The 22,261-nt window shown below is 43.1% G+C and overlaps 1 protein-coding gene across 1 annotated transcript in view; it reads right to left on the bottom strand.

The window, feature by feature from the left end:
* Positions 1 to 22,042, bottom strand: part of LOC141155579 (uncharacterized) — a 98,774-nt gene extending 76,732 nt beyond the window's left edge. The window contains exons 1-7 of the mRNA XM_073642449.1: positions 21,982 to 22,042; positions 19,777 to 19,800; positions 17,621 to 17,992; positions 12,863 to 13,034; positions 12,241 to 12,289; positions 1,651 to 1,701; positions 1,349 to 1,463 (exon numbers count right to left, since the gene is read on the bottom strand). Coding sequence (XP_073498550.1) covers positions 1,349 to 1,463; positions 1,651 to 1,701; positions 12,241 to 12,289; positions 12,863 to 13,034; positions 17,621 to 17,992; positions 19,777 to 19,800; positions 21,982 to 22,042 — 844 coding nt within the window. The remainder of the gene's footprint in view (positions 1 to 1,348; positions 1,464 to 1,650; positions 1,702 to 12,240; positions 12,290 to 12,862; positions 13,035 to 17,620; positions 17,993 to 19,776; positions 19,801 to 21,981) is intronic.
* Positions 22,043 to 22,261: the final 219 nt, after the last annotated feature.

Raw genomic sequence — 22,261 nt, 5'->3', positions numbered from 1 at the left:
AGATGTAATAGTGGACTATAAGAGACCTAAAAACCAGAGAGAATTGAAAAATTTACAACAGTCCCAAATTTCAGCTTTTTCAAAGTTAGAGAAATACCAACCAGATCACAAGTTGGTAATTCCAACTTCTAAATATACTTGAAGGCTAAGATCGTAATTTATTTGGATTTATGGAGTTATTAGCCATCCATCCAGGTCAAAATATAATTAGCCGTTGAAAGCCAAAATAGCATGAGCTTCTTTTTGAAGCTTACAGCTTCCTTCAATTTCTCTTCTCTCTAGGAACCTCAGGCATATTAGTGCACATTTATACATTCCTAGGAAGGCTTATTTCCATTTATTGTTTCTCTAAATTGGCCTTCAATCATCCAAGAAAGAGCAAAGCACTCATTCATTGGATGAAATTATTTTTAAATTTGTTTAAAAATCATTATTCTCGGCAGCACATCATATGCTGTAAAGAGTAAATATGCTGACGAGAACATAATGTTCTACAAGCACAAAAGGATCATGTTAATGATAAATCTTGTGCACGGAAATGCGGTCAGCTTGTCTAAATAGACTATTAAACAACCGCCGATTGGTAACCAGTTGGTGGTCACTTAATTGCCACAATTGGGCTGTCGAAATATACTATTGGTCAAATTAGTATAATTGTACTATAAGTAAATTCTAAATTTCTAAGTCCATCATTGTTTTTCAAGCTTTTGACAAAAAATCAACCCTAACATTTTCCTTCAAATGTTGGCATTTTTGAGTCATCAAAACCACAATTTGCGCCAGTTTAAACAATTAATTATGTCTTTAGTACTTTTTCACTTGACTTTGGTTTCATTTACATGGCCAGATTTTCAGCCTGTAAAAAAAATGTGCATATATATTTGCCAAAAATGGGAGTTGATTCAATTACGGAGAAGAAAAAGAGAAAAAACAAGGTTCATATAATCCATGTGATCATGGACTTAACTGACCATCTGGTTATGAATTATTACACGTTATGATGTTTGGCTGAAATATGGCTAAAACAGGATTGGTTACGGTGAACATAGCTTTATTTATTTGCTTTATTTTTGTAAAATTTTTAACTTTGATACTTCAAAGTTATCATATGAGAAATACATTTTTTTTACTAATACCATATATTAAAAATTACAATTATTTATATTTTGCATAATTAAATTCTAAGCATCTGTTGTATAACGGTGTACTTTGTATTAAAGATTACATTATATATACAGATTGAAAATTAATTAAATAAAAAGGTAAATTAATGCCTAACTTGATAAACACAAAAAACTTAATTTGCAAGAAAATATTATCTAATTATAACTTGAAAAATATAACTTACCGGCTGTCATAAGTAGAAAAAATGCTAGAAAAATTCCTTTAACCACTGCCATTTTTGTATGTCCCATGTTAGCACTTGTCTTCATATCTTCTTGTTTGATGTAAAACTCCCAACTCTATAAAATGTGGTTCTTATATACCTTTGGCAAATGTAAAATGTATGCATAAACCAATTAGGAGTTATTAGTTGGTAAAAATAGCTACATGTGTTTGCACATACCATGTTTTAGATATCCAAATTATTTTGGGATACAATGACGAGAGGATACTCTTCTGCGTGTTGCTTAAAAAAGTGACACTCACCTGATGGAATGTGTGGGAACAGCCCAATCGTAAACTTTTAACTGGAACAATCTGCGGAATAATTGGATTAACTTTCAAAACAATTTACAATTAAATGCTATTGACAGATATTCTCACTTCTAATAATATAGGCAGAGGAATAGCTAGTAGGTTCAGAACAGTAAGAGGCAAAAGTAGTATTTTTTCATACAGAAAGTAAATAGATTAATCTGGTGCCAACACTATTGCAAATAGTCCCATAAATGATAATATAATACCAGTAATACTCCCAATTCCCCAACGTAGCCATTTCATACTGCTAACACTGACCTACAAAGCCGTCCATAATCTGCCTCCCTTATATATTTCGGAACTAATCTCATGATATCTCCTACCACGTAATCTCCGGTCCTCCCAAGACCTCCTTCTCTCCTCCGCACTCCTACATTCCTCATCCAATCAATACTAGTTTGTTCATTGTAATTTCTATTTGTGCTATGTATTTGACCCTCTCATGTACAGCTCCATGGAATCAATGGTGCGATAAAAATAATCAATAATAAAAAATATAATGCAAAAGTGCACATAGATAACAGGGCAAATCAAAAGAATATCTACATACAAGCTCATCCACTAATGACCCGACGCGCGATTCACCGATGACCAATGACTTGAAACGCTTTTCACTGATGCTTCATCAGGGGTGACACATAATAATTATTTATCATCCATTTTCTCTCTGTATGAGCCTTGATACCTACCTGTTATTTTTACTTTGGCACTTATTTATATATGTTTGATTTGGTTGGTTATTCAGACACATATATTTCATGCCTTTGCACTATTTTACATAATTTTACTTCTCGGGGTAATCATTATATTTTTTCACCTTTTTGGCTCACCTACCTTCCTTTCCTTATCTGTATTTGCCATGTTGGATATTTATCTCCCCTCTCCTTGCTTTTAACCCCTTTTCTCCTGGTCGTGTCGCCATTTTATGAGACCAGTATATTTTTTATTTTTAATATCTTTATTTTCAAAGGGGGTGATTTGCACTTTTTTTTTTTTTATTTACCATATTTTTCGGACTATAAGACGCACCGGACAATAAGATGCACCTAGGTTTTAAAGGAGGAAAATAGGAAAAAAAATTTAAGCAAAAAATGTGGTCATGATTCTCTGTTATGGAGGAGGGGGTCTGCTGCTGACACTGGTATTGGGGTAATGTCCCCCCATTCTGTTAATATCCTCCATCCTGGTATGTATGGCCCCTCCTTCCTGGTATAAGTGGCCCCCATACCATCCTGGTATGCATGGCACCCCTTTATTCCCCATCCTGGTATGCATGGCACCCCTTTATACCCCATCTTGGTATGCATGGCACCCCTTTATCCCCCATCCTGGTATGCATGGCACCACTTGAGCCCCCATCCTGGTATGCATGGCACCCCTTGAGCCCCCATCCTGGTATGCATGGCAACCTCTGAGCCCGCATCCTGGTATGCATGGCACACCCCTGAGCCCCCATCCTGGTATGCATGGCACCCCTATGAGCCCCCATCCTGGTATGTATGGCACCCTCTGAGCCCCCATTCTGGTATGCATGGCACCCTCTGAGCTCCCATCCTGGTATGCATGGCACCCCTTGAGCCCCCATCCTGGTATGCATTGCACCCTCTGAGCCCCCATCCTGGTATGCATGGCACCTTCTGAGCCCCCATCCTGGTATGTATGGAACCTTCTGAGCCCCCATCCTGATATGTATGGCACCTTCTCAGCACCCATCCTGGTATGTATGGCACCTTCTGAGCCCCCATCCTGGTATGTATGGCACCTTCTGAGCCCCCATCCTGGTATGCATGGCACCCCTCTGAGCCCCCATCCTGGTATGTATGGCACCCTCTGAGCCCCCATCACGCTGCCTACAAAAAAATAATAAACACTCATACTCACCTCCTCTCTCCTCTAGCGCTGTCCCGCTATGCTGCCGACACTCTCACTGTGTGATCCGCGCATAGCAGGGCCTAGCGCTGTCCCTGCCATGCGCCCTCACACAGTGTGAGACACTGTGCTGGTATATTCACTGCTTCCCATGCCGGGACTCTGTGCGTGGGGAGCAGTGACCATTCAGTCTGTTCAACAGGCGGCACATTGTCCCTCAGCGCGGCTTCTGATGCTGCTCTGTGGTCAGTGTGCCTGCTATTAAAGACCTTGGATATTCACTACAACCCATCGGAGTGCTGTTTTTATGTTCTGCAATTGGCCTTTAGTAAGAAGACCAAAGTTGAACCTGTGTTAGTGTAGCACCCTGAGGATTCGGCTGCTACAGGGGTATTGCACCTCAACCCAGAGGTGTGATATTCCACTCCCGGGTAAGGATGGAGTGTGGATCTGAGCTCGGTAGGCTGCATGCACTACATACATCCCATTTCCGAGGAACAGGCCGACGGTACTCCCACTTAGAAATGTGCAGGTACGACCGAGTCTGTTCCTGGCTGGAGTGGGAGGGGGGTGGAACATCCCATGTAGTGTAGGGGCAGATAGGGGGAGCAGTCTGGGTAGTGATAGGAGCTCATTGGGTGCTGGTCACCTGAGCTCACACATAGAGGGTGTATATAAGGTGGGCACCAACTAAGAACAGGGTCAGATGCAGAGAACAAGTCAGTGGAGACAGCAAGACAGCTGCAGAGGAGCAGACAGCAAGCAGAGAGGAAGTCAGCCTGCAGCAAGAGAGAGACCCTGAGTGAGAGAGGAGCAGAGAAGGAGTACCCAGAGGGGGAAGACTGAAGGGACCCAAGAACCCAAATTAGAGCACCGGGTGAGGAGTCAGCAAAAGGGTACCGGAACCCAAACTGGTGGGGGTAAAAACAATCCCCAGCCAGAGACCGGAGGCCGTGGGCAGCATCTGCCACGGCCACCCACCACATTCACCCCGAAGGCACACCACATGAAGGGTCAGGGAACCCAAGGCCAAGGGTGTCCCAACAGAAGGCCCGAGGGAGCTGGACCTAGGTGGATTACTGGTGGGGATGGCCAGAGAACGGGACAGAAAGAGAGCTCAGGGCCACGCTCCGGACTTGTTTGGGGGTTGGCTGGATCCAGGACCTGGTGGACGCAGCACGGCTCGGGTGGTCACTAGCAGCTGGAGTGACCAGTACAACATCTGCAGTAAGTAAACACCCTTAACTGCACAACCCGACTCTGTCTTCACTGCCGTCTGCACTACACCACCACAACCCCCATCCTCTGCGCCTGTCCCCTCTGAGGCTATACCCCTCCCGTTGGGGGTTATCTCACCAAGCTGCGCACCCACCATCAGCCTCAGCGGACCCTGCTGCAGCGGCGGCCACAGTGACCGCATCACAACGGGTGGCGTAGTCGACACAAAAGAACTCTTAATAACATCTGTAGGACTGCCACATAACACTGAGCTTGACGCCCTGGGCACGGGGCCGGGTCACAGCCGCTCGGAGACTACAACCCCCCATCTGATCCGGTGCCGGGTATTCCCCTCAAAAAGGAATATGTCCCAGGGGGCGCGTCAACTTTGGCGTAGTCGGCAGGATTACGTGCCCGCAACACCCGGGTACTGCGTGCCTGAAGAAAAGTGCAAGTTTACCTCAGAAAGAAGTCTTCCGCCGGTTCCGGAGGGTCCACGCCATCGGACTCCATCACCAGTCGTTTCCCGCCGATTGTCCGCCATTTCTAACTTGTTCCCGCCATCTGCAGAGTTTCCCGCCACTGGGCGACGCTTCCCGCCAAAACCGCAGATTTCCCGCCTTGGAAGAGCAGCGGACGCCATTATGGGCGTGCCAAAGGAGGGCAAGAGGCCACCTCCCATCGTGGGCCGGGACAGAAAATGGCGCCAAAAGTGGAAACCGCCCCCACCAACAGAGACTGTGATGTTGGAGGTGTCTGTCAGCGTGAAAGAACTACCCCTGGAGCTGACAGTCACCGAGTTGCCCCGGGACCGCCCTCGAAGTGGGAGGAGACGAAAGAAAAGAACAAAGATGGGTGCCGCCTGGAGCAGTCTGGAGCGAGCGCACCCGGAGGCAAGAAGTCTAACGAGGAGTAGCGGAGGAGCTCACCCGGAGATGGAGAGAAAGCAGAACAGCACCGGCCCGCTGGCCAGGAGTCTGCTAGAGACCGAGGAAGGAGGGCAGAGCAGCACCGGCCCGCTGGCCAGGAGCCTGCCGGAAGAAGAGCAGAGCAGCACCGACCCGATGGTCAGGAGCCTGCTAGAGTCCACAACCCCGCTAGGTCTAGCGGAGATCTTAGCGCAGCTCCCCCGAGACCGGGAGTGTGCACAAACTGCCTTGGAGGGCCTCGCAAGGAGGATGGCCCGGGTACAGCGCGAGATATTGGCGGAATGGAGCCGGGAGATGGCCCAGCAAGCTGAAACCAAGACCCGGAGCACGCCAGCCGAGATGAGGAAGGAGACCGCCTCTGAGGATGGCGCGGGAGGACCCAAGGCCGGAGACGGCGCCGAGGAGGGAGCCGAACGCATGGAGGCAGGTAAAGGGGACGCCTATACCCCAAGCCGTGACACCGCTTACCTGCCCCAGCTCCCCGTCGCAGAGCCCGAAAGTCCCCCTGCTGTGCCCGAAAACGCCATGTCACCGACGCAGACTAGGCCCCAACCGGAAGCCGCCGCCGCGACCCCTGTGACGTCACGCGCCTCGACCCGGAGCGTGACAAAGCAGGAAATACCACCAGCCTGGTCGCAAGGCCTAGTACCCCCGGGCGCCGCATCACCAACAGCGCCCCCTACCTCCGCGGAGCCTCCGGCCTGGCCGCAAGGCCAGGTAGCCCAGGGCGCCGCCGTCCTAACGGTGCCCTTCACCTTCCAGGTGCCCCAGGCCTGGCCGCAAGGCCTGGGCAACCCGGGCGCCACCACCACCGCGCCCGCGCCCGCAAAACCAAGGGTGCCACACCTGGGGGAGGACCTGTTCAGCCAGCTCACATGGCCGGACGGGCGGCCCTTCATCTGGCCCGAAGGATACCATGAGCTGGAGCGGCAACAAAGACTAGGGCCCTTGTGTGAGCCCCTGATCCCGGCTCCGAAGCCCGTGACTCGGGTCTCGCCTCCTTTAGAAGAAGCCCAATTCGTGTGGGACCCCACGGGAGAAGATCTAATGGGGTTCACTCAGGAAACTCGGGCATGCGCCGCTGAGCGTACTGAGTGTTGTCGTCAGCAGCTAGCAGAGTTTGCGAGAGAACGGGAGGAGAGGCGGGTCAGAGAACAACAGGCCCAAATCCGGAGCGCGGAGCAGAAGAGCCGGACTAGGAGGAACCCCCGTGCAGCGCACTGTCCCCGCACCATCGGGACGGTGATAAAGTTCAACCCGCAGCATGGGTGGGGCTTTATTCGGGACCGTAACAACCGCGGTGACGTTTTTGTGACCCGCAGAGACGTCGAGTCCCACCTGCCGGAAGGTCACAAAGGCCGTGACCTCTACGTCGGAGACGAGGTCACTTTCACCCGGCACAAGTGTGCCAAAGGACCTTACGCCCTCCACGTACACCGCTTGACGGAGGAGGAGTTGCGGTACGGGGAGGAAGAGCAAGAGGACCCGGACGGGTCTGAAGCAACACCATATCACCAAGAAAAAGCAGGAGGGAGCCGTCGTTGAGGACGGGAGTAGAGACTGTATATAGTTGCCCGTCGGGGCACAGTGAACCGTTGCTGCTAAAATAGTCCCCGTTGGGACCAGTGAACTGTTTACCCGTTAACCCCTTCAAGCTACAGGCTGAGGACTGTGAGCAGCCATTCCCTTTCCCTCCTTAACTGGCCGAGGACTGAGAGCGGCCATAATCCCTGTATATAGTTGCGCGTCCTAAAGCGCCCCCTACCGGTTTTATAGAAAACCAGTTTTTCTAAGAGACTGTCGCACTTTTCCCGGACACACGTTGCACAGTGTCCGGAGGAGGAACCTGAAACAAGAGACGACGAGAATGTTATATGAAAAGTTTTATATATATAATGTTTTATATGTTTTATTATGTTTATATGAAAAATTTTGTATGTTTTGGTGTTTTTGTCTTACAGCCCGAGGACGTGCTGTGATTTACCAGGGGGGAATGTAGCACCCTGAGGATTCGGCTGCTACAGGGGTATTGCACCTCAACCCAGAGGTGTGATATTCCACTCCCGGGTAAGGATGGAGTGTGGATCTGAGCTCGGTAGGCTGCATGCACTACATACATCCCATTTCCGAGGAACAGGCCGACGGTACTCCCACTTAGAAATGTGCAGGTACGACCGAGTCTGTTCCTGGCTGGAGTGGGAGGGGGGTGGAACATCCCATGTAGTGTAGGGGCAGATAGGGGGAGCAGTCTGGGTAGTGATAGGAGCTCATTGGGTGCTGGTCACCTGAGCTCACACATAGAGGGTGTATATAAGGTGGGCACCAACTAAGAACAGGGTCAGATGCAGAGAACAAGTCAGTGGAGACAGCAAGACAGCTGCAGAGGAGCAGACAGCAAGCAGAGAGGAAGTCAGCCTGCAGCAAGAGAGAGACCCTGAGTGAGAGAGGAGCAGAGAAGGAGTACCCAGAGGGGGAAGACTGAAGGGACCCAAGAACCCAAATTAGAGCACCGGGTGAGGAGTCAGCAAAAGGGTACCGGAACCCAAACTGGTGGGGGTAAAAACAATCCCCAGCCAGAGACCGGAGGCCGTGGGCAGCATCTGCCACGGCCACCCACCACATTCACCCCGAAGGCACACCACATGAAGGGTCAGGGAACCCAAGGCCAAGGGTGTCCCAACAGAAGGCCCGAGGGAGCTGGACCTAGGTGGATTACTGGTGGGGACGGCCAGAGAACGGGACAGAAAGAGAGCTCAGGGCCACGCTCCGGACTTGTTTGGGGGTTGGCTGGATCCAGGACCTGGTGGACGCAGCACGGCTCGGGTGGTCACTAGCAGCTGGAGTGACCAGTACAACATTTGCAGTAAGTAAACACCCTTAACTGCACAACCCGACTCTGTCTTCACTGCCGTCTGCACTACACCACCACAACCCCCATCCTCTGCGCCTGTCCCCTCTGAGGCTATACCCCTCCCGTTGGGGGTTATCTCACCAAGCTGCGCACCCACCATCAGCCTCAGCGGACCCTGCTGCAGCGGCGGCCACAGTGACCGCATCACAACGGGTGGCGTAGTCGACACAAAAGAACTCTTAATAACATCTGTAGGACTGCCACATAACACTGAGCTTGACGCCCTGGGCACGGGGCCGGGTCACAGCCGCTCGGAGACTACAACCCCCCATCTGATCCGGTGCCGGGTATTCCCCTCAAAAAGGAATATGTCCCAGGGGGCGCGTCATTAGCACTTGTTTTCTATTTGTGCCTACTTAAAGCCACATGGAACATTCACTCATTGCTTCAGTATTGTGTCTAGCTGTTGTCTCGTTCCAGTCTCCAGCTCCTGAACTGTCTTACACAGACTGTTCCCACTCATCTCTGAATTGTTTCTACAACTCCCTCTGCTATGTACAAGGATTTCTACCAAGGCTTGCTGTTCCCTGCTCATGTTACTCTGGCCATTGGATTCCGGCCATGTTCCAAAAGTATCGTAACACACTGCTCCCGAGACCTGTGTTGCAACTGTATTATAAGCAAATATACTTCCATTAGTCAAGAGGAAGTGTGTGACAGGAGAAGAAATAAAACTTTTCCTTAGTTGACTGAACACGAAGGACTGAGGTTGGAGAAAAAATCCTTTGTTTTTAGTTAACCGAGGAGATGATGTATTTGCTTGAGAAAAAAGTAATTTTTCAATTTAAAGCTTAATAAAATTTGCAGCTATTCTTCAGATATTGACGCTTTTCTTCTCTTTACAGATTGTTGCCTAGGAGACCGACCACCGTTGCTGTCTAACATGTTGAGTGCTTACAAACTCATTGCCATTTAGCTTGTTCTGAAGCTGGCCTTGCTCACAGGAATGCATGGTTGGCTCCCAATCCCAGCGAGCTACAGAGCTTTTCTTAAAGAGGTTTTCCAGGACTTTAACATTGATGGCCTATCCTAAGGATAAGTCATCATTGTTTGACCTGTGGGGGTGCGACACTCTGCACCTCCGCTGATCAGCTGTTCCTATCGTCGGCCGGAACTGCTTAGTTGCGGAGATGCGCAGCTCCGTTGACTCTATAATGGCCACAGTGGGGTACTGCACATCTGCCTCCGATTCAAATCCATATGGGGCGGATGTACAGTACCTGGCAATGGCCACTATTTCATCAAAAGAGCTGTGCATCTCTGAAACTAAGCATTTCTGGCCACCGCCAACACCGAGAACAACTGTTCGCCAAGGGTGCTGTGCGTCGGAGTCCCACTGATCAGACATTGGACCATCCTTAGGAAAAGTCATCATCAATGTTAAAGTCTCCGACAACCGCTTTAAAAGCTAGACATTTCACTCCATTGTTTGAAAAGGTAAAAACATTCAAAAACTTGTGTTTTACCCATGGGAGCTTCTTTTTAAACTGTAGCGTAACAACCATTTCTGATTCTTTTTATCCCAAAAGGTAACAAAACTTTGTGGTTATACACTGATCGTGGGAATCAGTAATCGGAAAATAGGTGATACATTGAAGAACTAATTGAAAAAAAAAATCACTGGAGCCAAACGCAACCTTCCCCAACAACATCAGCTGGTATACTGACTCAGAAGGGTTGCACAAAGGCCATACTACAAGCACCTTGACTCTTGTTTCTTTTAGCTTCCCTCTCATACAATTCATCTCACAAAAAAACGAGCTGTGTCAAGGGAATAATAAAAAATGTTATAATTTTTGAAGGCAGCGGTAGGTGGCTCAGTGGTTAGCACTGCAGCCTTGCAGTGCTGGGGGCCATGGGTTCAAATCCCACCAAGGACAACATCTGCAAGGAGTTTGCATGTTCTCCCCGTGTTTGCAGGGGTTTCCTCCGGGTTCTCCAGTTTCCTCCCACACTCCAAAGACATACTGATAGGGAATGTAGATTATGAGCCCCAATGGGGACAGTGCCAATAATGTCTGTAAATTGTCTGAATTGTAAAGCGCTGTGGAATATGTTGGCGCTATATAAATAAAAAGATTATTATTATTAAGGGAGCAATGGATCAAAATGAGAAAAAAAATCGCCTGATCTTTAAGGGTTTAATTCAGAAATAGAAAGAGGGAAAGTTTTTACGTAAAAGGAACTTCCCAAACACCAGGTAAATCTATGTTTACAGCATAGAAGTCATGTTGAGATTCATGTTTTCTCTAATCCTTACAGCTCTGACTAAACGGTGACACCTAAATGAATCACATCTTACATAATCGTATGTCAGAATAACTTTGGCTCCTTCCAGAACAAAAAATCTTCATATGCCTTAGTAGCAAAAAAATATCAGATGCAAATGGGTATAGCGTATAATGTGAAACCCGTGGTCTACAATTAGTAGTGCATATTGGCTCCATTCAACTCAAGAACTGTCATATATATGATTTTTTTTTTACATTTTTTTCTGTACTTTATACCAGTGTAAAATGAGACGTTCTGATAAATGAAATATCAATAATTTATTTAATTTGTATAATTCATGTACAAAATTATGACAAAAACAACAACAAATGATGCGTAAGCCAACTTTATATCTGTGTGCACATAAAATATAAAACAGAAAATGAAATAAATATAAATTATTACTATATATACAAATGTACAATATATTAAGCAAAACCCACAAATCACATTCCAAAATATTATCCGTGCTGCAGATAAAATTACGGCAATTGGCAGAGGCGTAACTTGAAGCTTTGGGTCCTCGATGCAAATACAGGGTCCTCCATCTATTATTTGCTTTTTGTAATACTTATGTGGCAGCAGTGACTCGCTTCAGTCAGTGATTGGCTGAACAGTAGAGATGGGTGAATCTTATGAAATTCCAATTTGTTTGATTTGCTCGAATTCGGCCGTGAACTTTAACCTAATTTATTTGATGTGAATTGAATTTGACACTTAAAGATGCTTTGAGATCTCTCCAGTACACAAAATCTAATAAACATAGGTTTAAAAACATAAATATAATGCCTCTGTCCCATCACGCTGCTTTCCCTCGTTCTGGTCACTCTTCCAGTCTCATCGGTGTCTCAAGATATGATAAGGTCTCAAAACATCATGACGTCGCATGAAATCTTGTCACTGCTTTACTACTCGATTAGACCTCACATGACACCACGTTTTGTGGTGCCCGACAATATCAAGATGTTGGAAGGGCTAGTCAGCACCAGAGTCACTGAAGAGTCCTGAAGAGTGACCGGACTAGGCCTCACATGACACTATCATGTGCATCACCTTGTTACGCCATTACATGATGAGGCCTAGCCAGCCGTAGAGGATCTGAAGAGTGACCAAAGCCAGAGGAATCTGAACAGTGGGACAGGTGATTGCTGAGGAATGGTGATTATTGCATTCATTTTTTTACCTCTTTATGGCCCTACGAGGAATTAAGCAAATTGGTGGCCAGCCACCATTTTGCTGGATTTGAGTGAATTGCATCACAAATGAATTGGAATCTGGAGACTCCAAATTTTTATACGAAATTTGAAGTGGATTTCACTTGCTTCAAACCAATTTGCTCACCTCTACCGAATAGGCATTCCTTTCCATTCCATGTGCTTCTAAAACAGGACTGGGAAGAACAAAGCCATTGGTATTGGGTAGTGTCAAAACAGCAGCTGGGGGGGGGGATTGCTTAAGGTACATACTGCTTTATTTAATTATTTTTTTCCTAAAGCAGTCTGCACCATTTTCATAATAATTTACAGTCCTTGTACTCATATACTGTAAGGTCCCACTTCTCGTCTCATAACTTAATGCATGGCCCAATGGCAGCTGATTATCTTAGACAGGACAACCTAGAGGTAAAAATATTCAAAAATATTTGAAAGCCTGTTGCATAGGACTGGAAGAGGAAGGAATCCAAAAAGAGTAAAATGTAAACCATTGGTGATAAAGGAGCCCTCAAGAACTCTTGCCCTGCTTGGCTTAAGGAACCTTTTTGCTCCCGACCTCACATTGCCATCTATCTATTATACATTGCATGCAAATATAATTTTTCTAGAATTCTTCCACTTAAACAAAATACTGTTATAATATGCATTATCTTATTGTTTCACGTATGCATTGCAATGCTAAAAACTTTGTCCATGAAAACGTTCTGACTGTCCGGGTCCATAACTTTGCGTTTACACCAGCATGTTACTTGTGATGTTGCCCTTTCTGGGAATGGCGCTGTTCTTGGTAACGGTCTCCTCTTGAGGCTGATGGTCTTCTCTGATGTTCCTTTAACTCTAGTCCTCTTTCTGCATCTGTCGCTAAAGATGGTCTGGCAGAATTTAACCAACCGTAATGAGTGAAATAGCTGGGGTAGCTCGCTACAGCATAGGCAGAAGAAGTGCGGCAACATGCAAATATCTGCAGGATAAAGAAATAACTGCATGTAAAATCTGAAAATATATATTGTATTGTCCAGGGTACAGCTGTCTATAGGGTGGCCAACTGTTGATATTCTCATGATCACCAGAATTGGAGTTCCAAGTTATATTGAGGCATAGCCAATAATGAGCATTATATGATACAGAAATTGATATTTTGGATCACCTAAAGAATTGTATGTTGAAAGAGTACATAGTCAGCCATGACTTCATACAATGAAAACCCCCCTTTCTAGTAATGGTCAGTGTCTTGGTGGTCATACCCACCATGTCATACCCTTGCAATCAATAGGAAACACCTTTAATACATATAGAGATACTTACCCCACATAACAGACATGCAAGGAGGGCTGCAAGCAATACGGCTACCAGTCCAAGAAGAATAATTGCCCAGTATGGAACTACAAAGCAAAAAACATTCTCTAATGTGACTTTGCATATGAGTAAGTCAGCATGTCAATTCTATGTAATGATAGAGCATTGTATTGGATCACTAGAAAATTCACGATATGCTGACACTTTTTGTTCTCTGCAGCTCACATGTCAGCTTTACTGAAAAGACTGGGACAGAATGAACAGAGTCATCTCGTTATAATTAGACGTGGGGGGATAATTTAATGCCCGCTCCTGCATACTGCTGGAAGAATAGATAAGGCATAACAATAACACTATATACTATGCATCCAGATCTGTAGACTCTGTGCTCTCTGCAGATCCTCAATCACTTGGAAGAGGGGGATGTCCTCCATCACTTGTTGGAGACAATAATAATCTATGTAATTTCTTTGTCAATTAGCTTTTGTTAATTTCAACTATTGTAAAGCACTCCCGTCCTGCTGGAGGGTCATACAGGAAGCTAGTGTATATCTGCAATATGGTAGTCTACCATTATTTCTCTGAGATAGGTTAATATGCAAATACTGAAACTAAAATCAAATACATCAAAGGCATTTTTTTATATACAAAATACTTACTTGCAGATTGGTCTGCGGTTGTTTGGGTTAAAGTGATAGTACTTTGAGTTGATGTGCCTTTATTGGTAGCTATGGAAATTAAATAAATGCATTTTTTAGAATACTATAACAATGAAGACATTGCCTAGTTTGCTTAGCATAGAACTAGCAATAAAATTTAATTTTTATGCTACATGCACATACAATACTTTGGCAACTTACTGGTGACTGTTGTAGAAGAGCTTGAGGCTGTGTTGGATCCAGGATTAGAACTTGAGGCTGAAGACATATTCACTGTTGAGCTTGACCCAGTTGATCCTGATGTCACAGTAGTACCACTACTGGTGCTTGTGGTGCCACTTGGACCTATATTAGGTGGCGCAGTGCTTGAAGCTGTAAGGGCTGTGACTGTAGAGCTTCCAGTAGGTATGGAAGTACTGGATCCAGACATGGTGTTGCTATTTATTGTAGTAGTAGCAGAATCTGGTGAAATACTAATGCTTGTAGTACTTTGTCCTGATATGGTAGAAGAACTGCTGTTAGTATTGGTACCAGGTACTGTAGAAGATGTAGTAACGGTGTTCCCACTAAACGTGGAGACAGTAGTGCCAGAGACAGTATTTCCATTAATTGTGGAGACTGTGGCTGTAGTACTAGTCATAGTAACAGGGAGCGTGGATCCAGACAAAGTGGTAGCACCTATCGTGGTCACAGTTGTAGCAGATCCTGGAGAACTGGTGTTTGTGGTAGTCCCTGTATTAACAGTACTAGTGCTGATTGCATTACCAGTAGAAATGGTGGTTGCTCCAGTTGTGCTAATAATATTTGTGACACTTGATGTAGACAAGGTACTTATGGTTGTTCCAGTTGTGGTTGATGCTGTAGTGGTAGTGGTACCATTACTTGTTTCAGTAGAAGAGCTACTGGTTGATACAGTTGATACTTTATTCGACGTTGTATTTGTACCAGTTGAGGGTCCATTTGTAGTGGATGCTGCAGAGAGTGATGTGCTAGATGCACTTGGACCAGCTGTACTAGTAATCGGTATTGCTGATGCAGTGGATAATATAGTTGTGGATGCAGTTGAAATGGGTAGTGTGGTGGATGTGGCATTTGCAGAACCACCAGAAATTGGTTGAATAGAGATGAATGTTGAAGAAGTTGAACCTGTACTAGACGATGAACTAGTTGATGCAGGAGTTGAAACAGTGCTTGATGATGTGGCTGTAGATTCACTAGTACTAAGCGGAGTTGTAATAGAGGTTGAAGTAATTGATCCACTACTTGTTAGTGTAATTGTACTTGTTGTTGTTTCAGTTGAAGTTATTAAAGATGTTGAAGCACTTGAAGTTGATGAGGAACTAGCTGTAGTGGGTGTTGTAACAACAGTTGTTGATACAGTCGTTGAAGGTTGAGTTGTAGTATTGGTTGCTGAAGCAGTTGTATCAGTACTTGTTGGCATGGTGGTAGTTGCTGAAGAACCATGTGAAGTAGGGGATGTTATGCCAGTGCTTGTTGTTGTTGTTGAAGGTTGAGTTGTAATGATTGTTGTGGAAGCATTTGAAATAGTACTTCCTGGTGTGGTGGAACTTGATGAAAAGCCAACTGAAATATTAGTTGTTATACCACTAGTTGATGTTGTGGTTGTAGATGGCATAGTAATGGTTGTTGTTGAAGCAGTTGTATCTGTACTTGTTGGTGTAGTTTTACTTGTTGAAGAGCCGCCTAAAGTAGAAGATGTTATACCAGTGGCTACTGTTGTGATTGACGGTTGAGTATTAATGGTTGTTGGAACAGTTGTATCAGTACTTGATAGTGTGGTGGTGCTTACAGAAGAATGAACTGAACTAGGGCTTGTTATACCAGTTGTTGATGTTGTGGTTGAAGCTTGAGTGGTAAAAGTTAATGTTGAAGCAGTTGTATCAGTACTTGTTGGTGTGGTGATACTTGTTGAAGAACCAACTGAAGAAGAGGTTGTTATGCCTGTGGTTGAAATTGCAGTTGAAGGTTGAGTACTAATGGTAGTTGTTGTATCAGTACTTACTGGTGTGATGATACTTGTTGAAGAACCAACTGAAGTAGGGTTTATTATGCCCATGGTTGATGTTGCTGTTGAAGGTTGAGTAGTAATAGTTGTTGTTGATGCAGTTGTACCAGTACTTGTTGGAGCAGTTGTACTTGCTGAAGAACCAACTGAAGTAAGGGTTGTTATGCCTGTGGTTGATGTTGTGGTTGAAGGTTGAGTAGTAATGGTAGTAGTATCAGTACTTATTGGTGTAGTGATACTTGTTGAAGAACCAACTGAAGTAGGGGTGGTTATGCCTGTGGTTGATGTTGAGCTTGAAGGTTGAGTAGTAATGGTTGTTGATGATGCAGTTGTACCAGTACTTGTTGATGTGGTTGTACTTGCTGAAGAACTAACTGAAGTAGGGGTTGTTATGCCTGTGGTTGATGTTGCGGTTGAAGGTTGAGTAGTAATGGTAGTTGTTAAAGTTGTTGTATCAGTACTTATTGGTGTAGTGATACTTGTTGAAGAACCAACTGTAGTAGGGGTTGTTGGGCCTGTGGTTGATGTTGCAGTTGAAGGTTGAATAGTAATACTTGTACTTGTAGGTGTGGTTGTACCTGCTGAAGAACTAGCTGAAGTAGTGGTTGTTGAAACAGTGGTTGGTGTAGTGGTTAAAGGTTGAGTAGTAATGGTTGCTGTAGAAGCAGTTGTTCCAGTACTTATTAGTGTGGTGGTACTTGTTGAAGAACCAACTGTAGTAGGGGTTGTTAGGCCCGTGGTTGATGTTGAAGTTGACGGTTGAGTAGTAATAGTTGTTGTTGATGCAGTTGTATCAGTACTTGTAGGTGTGGGTGTACTTGCTGAAGAACTAGCTGAAGTAGCGGTTGTTGAAACAGTGGTTGAAGTGGTTAAAGGTTGAGTAGTAATGGTAGTTGATGAAGCAGTTGTATCAGTAGTTGTTGGTGTGGTTGTACTTGCTGAAGAACTAGCTGAAGTAGGGGTTGTTGAAACTGTGGTTGTAGTGGTTGAAGGTTGAGTAGTAATAGTTGTTGTTGAAGCAGTTGTATCAGTGGTTGTTGGTGCGGTTGTACTTGCTGAGGAACTAGCTGAATTAGGCGTTGTTGAAACTGTGGTTGTATTGGTTGAAGATTGAGTAGTAATGGTTGTTGTTGTTGAAGCAGTTGTACCAGTACTTATTGGTGTGGTGGTACTTGATGAAGAACCAACTGTAGTAGGGGTTGTTATGCCCGTGGTTGATGTTGCAGTTGAAGGTTGAGTAGTAATAGTTGTTGCTGATGCAGTTGTATCAGTACTTGTAGGTGTGGGTGTACTTGCTGAAGAACTAGCTGAAGTAGCAGTTGTTGAAACAGTGGTTGGAGTGGTTGAAGGTTGAGTAGTAATGGTTGTTGTTGAAGCAGTTGTATCAGTAGTTGGTGGTGTGGTTGTACTTGCTGAAGAACTAGCTGAAGTAGGGGTTGTTGAAACTGTGGTTGTAGTGGTTGAAGGTTGAGTAGTAATGGTTGTTGTTGAAGCAGTTGTATCAGTGGTTGTTGGCGTGGTTGTACTTGCTGAAGAACTAGCTGAAGTAGGGGTTGTTGAAACTGTGGTTGTAGTGGTTGAAGGTTGAGTAGTAATGGTTGTTGTTGAAGCAGTTGTATCAGTGGTTGTTGGTGCGGTTGTACTTGCTGAAGAACTAGCTGAAGTAGGGGTTGATGAAACTGTGGTTGTAGTGGTTGAAGATTGAGTAGTAATTGTTGTTGTTGTTGAAGCAGTTGTACCAGTACTTATTGGTGTGGTGGTACTTGTTGAAGAACCAACTGTAGTAGGGGTTGTTATGCCTGTGGTTGATGTTGCAGTTGAAGGTTGAGTAGTAATAGTTGTTGTTGATGCAGTTGTATCAGTACTTGTAGGTGTGGTTGTAGTTGCTGAAGAACTAGCTGAAGTAGCGGTTGTTGAAACAGTGGTTGGAGTGGTTGAAGATTGAGTAGTAATGGTTGTTGTTGAAGCAGTTGTATCAGCGGTTGTTGGTGTGGTTGTACTTGCTGAAGAACTAGCTGAAGTAGCGGTTGTTGAAATAGTGGTTGGAGTGGTTGAAGGTTGAGTAGTAATGGTTGTTGTTGAAGCAGTTGTATCAGTAGTTGTTGGTGTGGTTGTACTTGCTGAAGAACTAGCTGAAGTAGGGGTTGTTGAAACTGTGGTTGTAGTGGTTGAAGGTTGAGTAGTAATGGTTGTTGTTGAAGCAGTTGTATCAGTAGTTGTTGGTGTGGTTGTACTTGCTGAAGAACTAGCTGAAGTAGGGGTTGTTGAAACAGTGTTTGGAGTGGTTGAAGATTGAGTAGTAATGGTTGTTGTTGAAGCAGTTGTATCAGTAGTTGTTGGTGTGGTTGTACTTGCTGAAGAACTAGCTGAAGTAGTGGTTGTTGAAACAGTGGTTGGAGTGGTTGAAGGTTGAGTAGTAATGGTTGTTGTTGAAGCAGTTGTATCAGCGGTTGTTGGTGTGGTTGTACTTGCTGAAGAAGAACTAGCGGAAGTAGGAGTTGTTGAAACTGTGGTTGTAGTGGTTGAAGGTTGAGTAGTAACGGTTGTTGTTGAAGTAGTTGTACCAGTACTTATTGGTGTGGTGGTACTTGTTGAAGAACCAACTGTAGTAGGGGTTGTTATGTCTGTGGTTGATGTTGCAGTTGAAGGTTGAGTAGTAATAGTTGTTGTTGAAGCTGTTGTATCAGTACTTGTTGTCAGGCTTGTACTTGCTGAAGAACTCGCTGAAGTAGTAGTTGTTACAACAGTGGTTGGTGTACTAGTGGAAGATTGAGGGGTAGTGGTTGATGCTGGAGCTGTAGAAGAACTGGAGGCAATAGTTGTTGTAGTAGTAGGTGTTGACTGGATAGTCGTAGTTGTACTGACTGCTAAGGAAAAAAAATATAGAATTCTTAAAATATTGTAACATTAAATGAAAACAATGAAGATATCACATATGAAAACAATGTAATAGATCCAAATTGTGAAATGCTTCTTTTTCTATTCATATTGTATTGAATTTCACCACATTCATAATTCAATCTGATTGCAGTGTGTCATTTTTTTGTGAACAGTAGTAGTAAGTCACCTAGGGTTGAAGCACCAGGAGTGGCAGTGAGACTAATGTAAAATTGGCAAGGTAGAACAGGCGTGGCTGTGATGTTTGTCCGAATGTAACTGAGAGAATTTTTTCTTCTGAACAATGAGCAGGTGATAGACAGAGAAAGAAAACAGCTTGTCAAACATCCAGAGCTTAAGCCTCATATAGCAGAAAAAAGAAACATATAACTGCATGACTAGGATTAAGGTGGCTATAGCTGTTTGTTGAGTTTCAGTTTTAGAACTAAAAACATAATCACATAATTTTATAACGCATTAATTCCACAGGTGATAGAAGTAAATTTTGTTGGAGTCTGACCAAGGGGACCTCAACCATTATAGAAAACAAGGGATCTAAAATCTTTCATCTTTGTAGAGAGATATGAAACACAATATCTCAAAGAACTGAATGGAAATGTTGGAAATTGCCAAGTGTGGCTAATTCTGTTGCTCTCATTCAAGTTTATGGAGAAGGAATCTAATCCTAATTCTAATTATGCTGAGAATAGGGATTTTAGTTCCCTTATTTTTGGAAATGATAAAGGTCCTAGTGACCTGTCTGCGTGGCATAAGTAGAAGATGAATAGGAATATATCAACTTTACCTGTTCCATCAGTTGTCTGGGCACCTAGGAGACAAGGAAAAAATTTCATTATTCTACAATAAAAGATTTTTTTTGTTTTTCATCCTCATTTTCAATATACGAAATTTACATGTTAAAATCAAAGTAGAAAGGTTTTATCACTATTCCTGGTATAAACCGTCACCCTGGAAATTGTAAAATATGACTGCCTAAGAAATATACATGTGATCGCGAAGAAAATGTCCACAGATTTACTCAACTAATATAACAATTTTTTCTGACTAGCTTGATATCATTTCTATATTCCATCCAAAACTGGGACAGTTGTAAAGAATGTTAGTCTAATCACTGGTATACAGTGATTTTGGTCCCACCGATGTCTGAACGGTTTTATTTTAAGTTTATGATGCTGATTAAGAATATGACTTTGATTTTGCCAGATTGGCTCCAGTTTCTGAGATATTTAATAATTAATTAATTAATTACAATAGAATCCTGTCTCCTTTACAGCATTGTAAGCCTGCAAATTGAAATACAAAATAATTATATGGGATTTCATTACCTAGGACACTGTTAAAGAGTCAACAGACCAAAAGCTATTGCATTTGTTATCACAGACAAGTCGCATTGGGGGAATGCATTATTTTCATGGATGAATTCTCTCAAAAACTAGAACCAATTCAGCAAAAGCAATGGGAGTTTTGAATTCAGCGCCATCAAAATACCCTAAATCCATTCAAGAAACCTTGGCGCCTGGTTTTGTAGACCTGTGATGTCATTAACAGAAAGGAGAGCACGAGTAGGGTAGTAGAAAGAGATGAAGGGTGATGTGTAGCAGTCTTAAGAGATTTTTAGAATGAGATTGATTAGTTTATAGTGTATAGTATAAAGGATGAGTAGCCAGTGCAATGACTGGCACAGGGAGGAGGCATCGGTGTAGCAGCTGGACAGAAGATTAGCTTGTCTGATTCATTCATGATGTAGAGAGTGGAGAGTTTGGAGATTAGTGAATTATACTAATGAGGACCAGACTGAATCAGAGCAACAATAAGAGATTTGACAGTTTCCACAGTAGGAAAAGGGTGGACTAAGGAGATGTCACTGTTCAAATCATAGTGCTACTACTTATATTATTAATCATGACAGTAATGATTAATGTGAAATAGATGTCAATTATTAAAATTAACAATATTAAATGTAATATTTATACTTGCTGCTTACATACTACCATCATATTCTTATATATTACATACTACAACCAATAATAATTATATAATAATATATTAAATAGGTAACAATTAAAATACATTATAAAAAGAACTAAAGCTTAATGATGATGAGAATATAATGGGAAAAAACAATACAATTACTAATTATTATAATATAGTAGCGAAATAATAAATATAATATTATATTAAAAATCAACAACAAATGAAAAAGTAATAAAATATTTCAGGCAATATTATTTCTACTGCTATTAATAATGATCATAACAGCAAGAATCACTAATAAGAAGATAAAAGTAATATTTTTTACTATTACTACTACCAAAATAGTAGCGACAATAATAATACCAATCAAAGCTTATAATAAAGAAAATGGAATATAAAAAAAAAAACTAAATGTTCATGATGATAACAACTAATAATTATATTTAAATCAATAATAATATGATAGTAATAGTGATAATTATATTTTTTCCACTATTACTACTACTATAACTAATAATAATAGTAATAACATAGAGATCAACTACACAGTTAGACATAGAATCAATATTTCTATTGTCAGCACTACTACAATAATAAATGTACTGGTAAAAATAATACTAGTATCACTAGTAATATTTATAATACCGCCAGTAATAATATATAGTACGCAATGTCTTGGAGCTATATAATCTAAGCAGAATGATTGTGCACTGCATGCTTTCTCATACTGAGAATGTATAATTACACCCTCTTAGCCGTTCTGTTATTTTTTGTATGTAGTAATAGTATGTCTCCACCATTCTAACAACATAATTATTGGATTCTTCTAAGCATTTATTGAATTCAATAAAAGAGTCAACAAGTTATAAAACTTTTGCAAGTTTACATAAATCGAAATATCCTCCTGGTGTCGCAAAATGCACAAATATTTCAATGAAAGATTGTAGCCCAAAAACTGTAAAAAATATTAAACTTGTAATGAAAATTTGAGGACTTTCATCCAAATTTGGCTTACCTGAAAACCCAGAAAATGCTGCAAGGAACAGAAGCAGAAAATAGAGCTGTAAGGTCCTCATGATGTCTCTAATTATTGCCCTTCGATATTAGATGATATATCCTGAAACATCGGCCACAAATCAAGAAGATCTGATGGAGGACGACTGCAAAGGGGTTTTATGTTGAGTTGGTGACAACCCATGTGTGTCATAATTGAGCGGTGACACCCTACGATACTTCTATCAATTGTTCTGCCCAAAAAAAAAAAAAATTAAAAAATATTTATCCATTTCGTTGAG

The sequence above is a fragment of the Phyllobates terribilis genome, unplaced genomic scaffold, assembly GCF_046119375.1.
Source record: "Phyllobates terribilis strain yellow unplaced genomic scaffold, ASM4611937v1 Scaffold_7__3_contigs__length_470593459, whole genome shotgun sequence".
Lineage (NCBI taxonomy): Eukaryota > Metazoa > Chordata > Amphibia > Anura > Dendrobatidae > Phyllobates > Phyllobates terribilis.
Note: the sequence above shows the minus strand (reverse complement) of the source record. Positions and strands in the feature narration are given on the sequence as shown.